The 9,518-nt window shown below is 47.0% G+C and overlaps 1 protein-coding gene across 1 annotated transcript in view; it reads left to right on the top strand.

The window, feature by feature from the left end:
- CFAP161 (cilia and flagella associated protein 161) overlaps positions 1 to 5,170 on the top strand; it is a 12,523-nt gene extending 7,353 nt beyond the window's left edge. The window contains exons 5-7 of the mRNA XM_027089251.1: positions 652 to 810; positions 3,876 to 3,949; positions 4,359 to 5,170. Of these exons, the coding sequence (XP_026945052.1) occupies positions 652 to 810; positions 3,876 to 3,949; positions 4,359 to 4,590 (465 nt within the window). The 3' untranslated portion in view covers positions 4,591 to 5,170. The remainder of the gene's footprint in view (positions 1 to 651; positions 811 to 3,875; positions 3,950 to 4,358) is intronic.
- The last annotated feature ends 4,348 nt before the right edge of the window (positions 5,171 to 9,518 follow it).

Here is a 9,518-nt window from a genome sequence, read left to right on the forward strand (position 1 = left end):
ACCGTATGCTAACACATATATATGGAATCTAAAAAAAAAAAAAAAAGGTTCTGAAGAATGTAGGGGCAGGACAGGAATAAAGACAAAGACATAGAGAATGGACTTGAGGACATGGGGAGGGGGAAGGGGAAGCTGGGACGAAGTGAGAGAGTGGCATGGACATATACACCACCAAACGTAAAATAGATAGCTAGTGGGAAGCAGCCGCATAGCACAGGGAGATCAGCTCAGTGTTTTGTGACCACCTAGAGGGGTGGGATAGGGAGGGTGGGAGGGGGGGAGATGCAAGAGGGCGGAGATATGGGGATATATGTATACGTATAGCTGATTCACTTTGTTATAAAGCAGAAACTAACACACCATTGTAAAGCAATTATACTCCAATAAAGATGTTAAAAAAAAAAAAAGAGGAGGAGTGCACGAGATGGAGAGGGAGGCTGGGTTTGGTATTCCAAGGAAGGGAAAGCAGTTGCCGGTGATGTGAGGGCGGGTGGTCTCAGCCTCTGCGATGGCCTTTCTGAGGGAGAGGAAAGTTGAATGTTCTTGTACAATCCGTAAGAACAGGGCTTTTGAAAACTGCTTTTGAACACGCTGGCCGTCCAGCCTCTCGGGTAGTTGTGAGGTAGTCCATCTGCTTGCTGTCGTTTTCAGTTATATTTATCAAGTGACCACAGGACCCTCATGAAGTCGTCTAAGAGGTCTTGGCTCCAGGAGGTGTACCTGACGGATGAGGACTCCTACCTGAACTGCTGGCAGGCGGCCTTCCCTGACCCCCAGCTACGCCTGGAATATGAAGGCTTCCCCGTCCTGGTGAGCGCAGCCTGGGGAAGGCAGACGTGTGCGTGGATGCTGTGAAGTGGATGCGATTTACTCCTGTGTGTGAAGTGGAGGCTTGTCAGGGCTCCGACGCCTTATATGCCTCACACATTTTCACTCTCTCTTTGTCATTTCTTCCTTTTTTTAAAAAAAATATTTATTTATTTGTTTTTATTAAAAAATTTTAAAAAAACCCTTTTTTTGGCTGCACCGTGCAGCATGCAGGATCTTAGCTCCCTGACCAGGGATCGAACCTGTGCCACCTGCAGGGGAAGAGCAGAGTCTTAACACTGGACCGCCAGGAAGTCCCTCTTTTTCATTCCTAACTCAAGTGTGGGAGGCACCATTTTGCCCTGTGGCAGCATCCCGTCTTGGTGTCTCTCGACTCCGGTGGCGCCCAGAATCCCCTACAGAGCTTCATAAAGATACTGAGGCCCGGGCTCTGCCCCTGAGATCAGGCTGAGAACCACTGCCCGAGATTGTAAGGATGATGGCACCGCTTTCTTTCAGGCCTCTGTTAAGTCCTCATTTCTAAAGAGACTGGGTAATCTGGGGGAAGTGAAGGACAGGGTGGGGCCGACGCACAGGTGAGCATGTTGCTGGACGTTTTCTCAGGAGCCTGGGCCCTGCGGACAGGAGCACAGTTCTGGATGGCAAGGCAGGTCTGGTGGGCACAGAGCTGTTTTGAGGACCAGAGGCCATGCTACTTGCTTGTGAGACATCCAGCAGACGGAGACTAAGGAGTTGTTGGAGGTTATTGGGAGAGTTCCTGGATTTACAGCCAGGAAGGACTTAAAGAGTTGGCCATCCAGGAAGGGCCCCCCAGTTACCAGGCACTCTGAATCCACCTGACGCAGTAGGCTTCTCTCCCGAGCTCTGTAGGCGGACCCAGGTTTGCAAGGGTCTTTCTCCCAGCACGGAGAATATACACGTGGTCCACAATGATGCATGCTTGACAGAGTTCCTCTCTTCCACTGGTCTTTTCAAGCTTTGCTCTCCTTGGAATTGCCTCTCATTCCCATGATTTAAGCTGTCAGTATCTCAGCTTCATTGTCTGTAAAATGGGGCTAGATGATGATGCCTAACTTACGAGGTTTTGTGAGGATGAAGCGGTTAGTACATTTACAGTGCTTATTAGAAAAGTGCCTGGTCCAGACAGAACTCCCAAGCATTCATTGTTGTTAATTTAACGGTGGTGGTTCTATTGTTGCTGTCATTAGGTTAGAGAGGTTGGGGAGTTCAGGCACCAGGAGCTCATTTCTCTGTTGCTAACTCAGTCCACAGCCCGAGGCAGGTCTCTGAGCCACATTCAGACACCTCCGCAGAATGGGACATTTCATACCTGTCCAGCTGCTGTCCACATGTCAATACTCTCCACTCAGAGACCATCAGGAGCACCTGGGGTTGAACGAGTCGGCTTCATTCCTTGTTGCAGTGATGGAGAACGCGCACCACGGAAAACCGTGGGGCGTCTCAGTAAGAGGCTGGTATACATGGTCCGAAAGGATACATGCACCCCAGTGTTCATAGCAGCACTGTTCACAATAGCCAAGACATGAAAGCAACCTAAATGTCCATGGACAGAGGAGCGGATAAAGAAGATGTGGTACATATAATACAATGGAATAGTACTCAGCCATAGAAAAGAATGAATTAATGCCATTTGCAGCAACCTGGATGGGCCTAGAGACTGTCATACTGAGTGAAGTAAGTCAGACAGAGGAAGAAATACGATATCGCTTATATGCGGAATCTGAAAAGAAATGATACAAATGAACTTATTCACAAAACAGAAACAGACTCACAGACTTAGAGAACGAATTTACGGTTACCAGGGAGAAGGGTGGGAGGAAGGGATAGTTAGGGAGTTTGGGATTGACACGCACACTCTGCTATCTTTTAAATGGATAACTAACAAGGACCTACTGTATAGCACAGGGAACTCTGCTCAATATTATGTAACAACCTAAATGGGAAAAGAATTTGAAAAAGAAGAGATACACGTATATGTATACCCGAATACGTTTGTTGTACACCTGAAACTAACACAACATTGTTCATCAACTATACTCCAATATAAAATAAAAAGTTTTAAAAATAAAATAAAATAATTAGAAAGAAAGGACAAGTTATAGAATTGGGGCTGTGGTTGGAAGATTTTAGTGAGGGTCTCAGGAAGTGGGGCTTTGCCCTGGATTGGAATCTGTCAGGAAGCAGGGCTGTCTCAGTACATCTTATCTATAGAGGGCTGGCCGGAGCACGACCAAAGCTGTCATGAGTAAGGAAGCAGTACTCACTCCTATTCTCTAGGAGAGGAGGACATTTGGTATTTTGTGGCTTGGACAATGCTCGTGTTTTTGCTGTGTTCAGACATGATCACAAAGTGGTCTTCTTTTTGTCTTGACCCACCGTGGTCACAGCGTGGCCTCGTCTGATGTGGGCACTGTGTGAAGTTGATTATAGTTCACAGGAGAACACTAAGGCAGAGCCCTGGCTGCCAGGCCAGTTCCCGGATGTCAGGGGCTGCTCTTCCCCATCTCACACTGCTTTTAGCTTACCTGAGTCAGGATTTTGAAATAATATGTCTTTTATTTTCTGATTATAAACAATATGTGTTCGCTTATGGTAAGTCAGAAAAGTACAAAAAATAATATGATGATTTCCAGTAGTTCCATCTTCTAGAGAAAGCCACTGTTATCATTTCTTTTTCCATGTATATGTTTTTTTAATTTAGTTTTAATTAAAAAAAAATAGGACATCAGGAATATTCTTATTTTTTCCACTTAACACCACTGACCATATTTCAAGTTGTCAAAGATCTTCTCCAATATGACTTTAAATGATTGTATAATGTTTCATCATATGTGTATCTATAATCATGTATTTATTAATCTATTATGGTTTGGCTTCTAGATTATTCTCTCTCTCTCTCTCTCTCTCTCTCTCTCTCTATATATATATATATAAATGAATATATACTATATTTCCAAATTTGTGCTTTTAGGAAACTGGAGGCCTTAATTCATAATTCAAATAACATACTCTCTTTATCTTTAAAGGCAAATGCAAAGATTCTTATCAATCACTGCCACACGAATCGGGGACTGGTGGCCCACCGGCATCTTTTCTTAAGGTATTGTATAGCAGGGTACAAGAAGATGCCATGCCAGAGGGCAGGGGCTGTGAATATAGGCAAAGAAGTTTCAATTTAAAGAGGATGGCCACGCACAGAAAATGTCCTTTGATGACGAAATATCACCACATAGAACTTTGATGGTGTGAAAACTCCTATTAGAGCCCCTTCTATTATACAGGTCCTTCCCCACAGAGGACTTTAGCTATAATGGGATCCTATATACCTGGTCCTTGCCCAAGTAGGCTGAGTCTTGTTGGCAAACACATAGTGTTTTAGAGACCCGCCCCCCCCCCCCCCAAGAGCTTTATATAGCAGTCCGTTGGATTACGTGCTTTGAGATGAACTTAACAGCTTACTGAAGGTTGTAATTCCATTTCCAACCAGTGTTAATTCTTTCTTGCCCCAGTACCTATTTTGGAAAGGAAGCAGAGGTCGCTGCACACACATATCTGGATTCACACAGAGTTGAAAAGCCAAAGAACCATTGGATGTTGGTGACTGGGAATCCCAGGAAGGACTCGTCCACCATGTTGGACCTGCCTAAACCGCCGGCGGAGGACACCCGAGTCCTGGAGCACGTGGCGGAGCCGGGGACCAGGAACTCACCTGGCGCGCATGCGTGCACTCGTCCGATGTAGCTTTACAAGAAATCTATCTCGGTCATGCCTCAAGCTATTCTTAAGGAAGGCACAGAACTCTCTGAACTTTGTATTAAAACAAAGGCTGTATTCGGGTTATTGAATTAACGGTGGAGGTCTAGGACACAGGAAAAAACAAGCAAACAAAAAACCTTGCCTTGGGCCACAGCGCAGAAATGGTCTTTGAAAGTGACAGATGGTATTCCTTTGTTGATGACCAAATTCTGAAGACTCAGCTTCCTTTATTTAGACCCTACAGCAGCAGCTTCTATAAGGACTGTAAAAAACTCGTTACTTTTTAAAGCTATGTCTGTGTAATGAAGCTGTCGGAACTTTGCTGAATTCTCTTTCCCCCGACTCTGTACAATGTACTAAGAAATCAAAAATGGGTAGCTGTGGACTGTGGCCTTACTCTAGAGTTGAACATTTTCCCCCTTGTATTTTTGTGTCTCCTTCTAGCTTGCGAGGGTGGACTGAAGACCTCTATTTGACCTCCATTATTTTGTAATGATTTTCATATTGCGGAATCTCCTTATTTCTACTTTATCTTTGAAACCAGTACATTAGCTGTGGCATTCACATCATCAGACAAAATACATATGTATCCTTCCATGTGTTTGTCCGTCTACTCATTCTTTGTCGAGTGCGGAGCACCTATGATGTGTAAGGTGTTGTAATGGGATGAAGAGACGCCCAGCCCAGGAAGGAAAGGTGAGGGCTAAGGCTGGTTTGCTTTTAAATACCGTCGGCCCTCCGTATCTGCGGTTTCGCATCCGTGGCTTCAACCAACCGCTGAATGCGTAGTATTATGTTTATGATCTGCGGTTGGTTGAATCCGCGGCTATGGAACCCGCAGATTCGGAAGCCACATTAAGGAATTTGAGCATCCTAGGATTTTGGTATCCTCAGGGGCCCTGGAACCAATCCCCAGGGATACCGAGTGACGAGTGACGACTGTATACCCAGAGGCGGAAAGTAAGTCACGGGTTATGTAAATGCGTTGCAAATAGATGCGGCTTCAAGCCAAGGTGGCTTGAGCCTCTTCGAGGAGACAGGCATTTGCCCTTCACGTGCAGTAGGAGTTAGGGCGGCGGTTCCTGCCCTTGGCTGTTCACTGGGTTCAGCTGGAGAACTTTAGCAATTACTGATGCCTGGCACTAGCCCAGAAATTCTGAGTGAAGGGTCTGGGGTGCAGCCAGGGCAAGGAGCATTTTCAGTGGTCTTCGGCTGCCTCTGATGTACTGCCAGAGCTGGGATTCACTGCGTCAGGAGAGGAGAAGGAAGCGACGGTTCCTTGGGGGCGGTCAGGAAAGGCTTTTCTGAGTGGGCATTAAATCAGAATTTCTGGGGCGGGGCTTTAAAAAATACAGATGCTTGGGCCTACCTCTGGAGATTCTTATTTAATTGATTTGGATTGGAGCCCAGGAATCAGCATTTTAAAAACACTTGCTACTTTTTAAAAAATGTGCCGCCTGGGTTGAGAACCGCTGACTTAGCTGAGCAGAATTTGGTTTGCCTGTGTATCTCCAAAGGGTGTAACCAGAACTGGAAGTTTAAACAATCTGCAAGCGTCTAGATCAGTTCTGGTGCATTCTTGTCCTGCCATGAGGTGCCCGCGGAAAGCTTTCAGACAACATGGGGACCCACATTGCTTCCTTAAGCCATCTTTCAATGGTTCCCTGACTGAATTGCTAAAGAGCCTTTTTTTTTTTTTTTTTTTTTTTTGCGGTACGTGGGCCTCTCACTGTTGTGGCCTCTCCCGTTGCGGAGCACAGGCTCCGGACGCGCAGGCTCAGTGGCCATGGCTCACGGGCCCAGCCGCTCCGCGGCACGCGGGATCTCCCCGGACCGGGGCACGAACTCGTGTCCCCGGCATCGGCAGGCGGACTCTCAACCACTGCGCCACCAGGGAAGCCCTCGCTAAAGAGCTTTAGTCCCCCAGGAATACCGACCAAGTTTGCAAGCATATAGTTAGTGACAACTATGGTATGACTTCCACCTGGCTGATGGCAACTGTAAGGCCCAGTCATTTTAATTCAAAGATGTTAAAATATGAAAAAGAAATCCCTGTATATCTTGGAATAGGTGAAAGACAATAACTAGAAACTTAGTGCTATTGAACTGAGCGAACACTGTCACCTGTATATTACGTTGTGTGATCACATCAGAGCTTCTGCCTTGGGTCTGCTGAGTGCATTAAAAATTATTGAGGAGTTTTTACACTCATTTCCTTATTCTCACTATTTTCTGGGCTTAGATTGGATATTGTTCACAGCCATAACCCCATTTCTTGAGGAATATCTGTTGACTGAATCCGTATCCTTTGCAGAGGTGACAATAGGCTTGTAGAAGTTAAGCGATTTGCTCAAGGTCACATAGCTCATAAATAGCAGAATTGGGCAGGACCAAGTCAGATCTTCTAGACCTTCTTCTAAACCAAAGTTTTCTAACCGCACACTCTCAATTTTGGGGGGGGGGGGTCCAGATAATTCTTTGCTGTGGGGGACTGTCCTGCACCTTATAAGAGGGTTGGCAGCATCCCTGGCCTCTACCTGCTAGGTGACAGTAACACACCTCCACTTGAGACAACTAAAAATGTCTCTTGTCGTTGCTAAACATTCCCTGGGGAAAAAAAATATGCCATTTGAGTACCACTGTCCCTTGATCTTCTAGATCTTCTTTGTTTGCCATCGACAGAGGATGCTGTAGGGGGTTTTTCCTTTCTCTTTTTTTAAATAGAGGTTAGAATATACGGTGTCTAGGTTGCTTCCAGGTTTACTAATAATCTGCTTCTGGCATCTGACCTGAGCTTTGGTGGAAACCTAGAATTTTGTGTAGGTTGGGCCTCCAGGATAAGGTTGCTATGCGGACCTTTGCGTACTTCACCTTGATACACACAGCCAAGAGTGGTATTCAAATGGTTAAACAACCTACACAGTTTTTCCTGAATATCACTGAGCACCAACCTAACAAAACAAACTCCAGCCACAGGGCTGGGGTAGGGTCCTCAAGGCCCCCTGCTGGGCCCTGCTGGGCCAGACATTTACTCTCTAGTTTCTGAACTGCAGGGAAGTCCAAGGGTTTCCACCCCACCATGGAGTTGCCAGGGTTGCCCGGGGCATCTGAGGGACTTGGGTCAGTAGCTGTGGGAGAGGCACACAGTACCTTAGTAGTGGTCTCCAGTGTGGGATACACAAGCTGGCCCATTGAGATGTGAAAGGAAAAGTTTAGAACTTCTATGTATATCATTATTTTACCCTGTAAACTGCATTAATGTGTGTTTCCTATTGTTCAAAATGTTACTTTTTTTTAATGCACATATAGTTTAGTAGGCATGAATAAAATTTGTAAATATGTGTGTGTGTGTGTGTGTGTGTGTGTGTATGTAGTTAATGCTCAAAGCTTACCAGGAAGGGTGTACAATAACACAGTGTGGAGACCATTCTGTGTGCTGTGTGTCGCCGTTTGCTGTACGCAATGTGCCACTGAGTCAGTGCTGCTGCGTAGCTCTGTCCCCAGTCATGGACTACAGCTTCCCCCTGCCCAACCCAAGGTTCACGTTTGCTCAATGGCACAGATTTCTATCCATCCTCCACTGTGTGCTGGTTCTCTTACTAGGATGGTGGAGACAGCAACAAATAAGGCAAAGACCCTGCAACTGGGGGCGAAGGGAGAGGGAAGAAGAAACCACCAGTGATTATGCCCCGAACCTTCTATGATCCCTGTGGGAGAACAAGGAGATGCTCGGGGACCAGGGAAGGCTGCCCTCGGATGACACTTGAGTGAGAAAGGACACCACAGAGAAGAGCATTCCTGGCTAGGGAGGCCCGAAGTGGGGGGGCGTTTGGAGCAGTGGTGAGAGGGGGGCACTTGGCGAGGGGCCGGGTCACAAGGGGCTGTGTGCAGAGCTGCTACTCAACAGGTCCACCCAGTAAGTCTTCACTGGCTGTTAAAATAGTGTATCCCTCTGTATTGGTTGGAAAATAGCTACTGACCCAAGTCCCTGAGACGCCTCTGGCAACCCTGCCACCTCCCTGGGGAGGACCCTTGGACTTCCCTGCAATTCCACAACTACAGAGTTAATGTCTGGCCCAGCAGGGGGCCTCGAGGACCCTACCCCAGCCCTGTGGCCAGAGTTTGTTTTGTTGGGTTGGTGCCCAGTGACATTCAGGAAAAACTGTGCAGGTTGTTTAATAATTTGAATACCACTCTTGGGTGTGTGTATTAAGTTACTATATTTGCATTTTATCTGGAAGGTGGTGGTCAGCCTTCGAAAGAGTGTGAGGACGAAAGGGGCATGATTTTGCTTTAGAAAGAGTATTACGGAAGCAGCAGGGAGGTAAAGGGGTCCCCGGGGACAGATGAGCCTCTGAACTAAGGCAGTGTCAGGGGCCGTGCACAGGAGGGGATGGGTTGGAGAGAGGTCAGAGAGAGAGAGAGAGAGACAAACCTGGTGTATGTAAGACCAAGAGAAGACGAGGAGGCAGGTTTGGAGGGCGTGCCCATCCCTGAGACTCAGGACTCAGGAGGACCAGCAGTTGTGCAGGGAAGTTGAGTGGTTGCCTGGAGACAGCGTGATGTAGCCTGTTTGTCTGTGGGTCCAGCTGCAACCTTGCTACAGTGCCTTCCTCAGCATGGTGATGTCCTCCGCCAGGCTGGTTGGACCCACCAAAACCCCAGCTAAATCCTTGATAATTGGCAGCAAATAAAACTTTAAGATTGAGTAGTACCTATAACTCCCTGCCAGGGGAGCACGGAGGAGTCTGGCAAGCCTGGTGGCCAAGACTGGCCACTTCCCAGCTGCAGGGATGTTATCTCTCTGAGAATCAGCGCATCAGCTGTGAAATGGGGAGGGTACCGGCCCGTGAGGGCTGCTGGGAGAACCGGATATGTTCAGTTATGTGAAATCAGGTGCTCTGCGCGTGTAA

The sequence above is a fragment of the Aethalodelphis obliquidens genome, unplaced genomic scaffold (genome assembly GCF_003676395.1).
Source record: "Aethalodelphis obliquidens isolate GAN/ISIS:26980383/991018 unplaced genomic scaffold, ASM367639v1 scaffold65, whole genome shotgun sequence".
Lineage (NCBI taxonomy): Eukaryota > Metazoa > Chordata > Mammalia > Artiodactyla > Delphinidae > Aethalodelphis > Aethalodelphis obliquidens.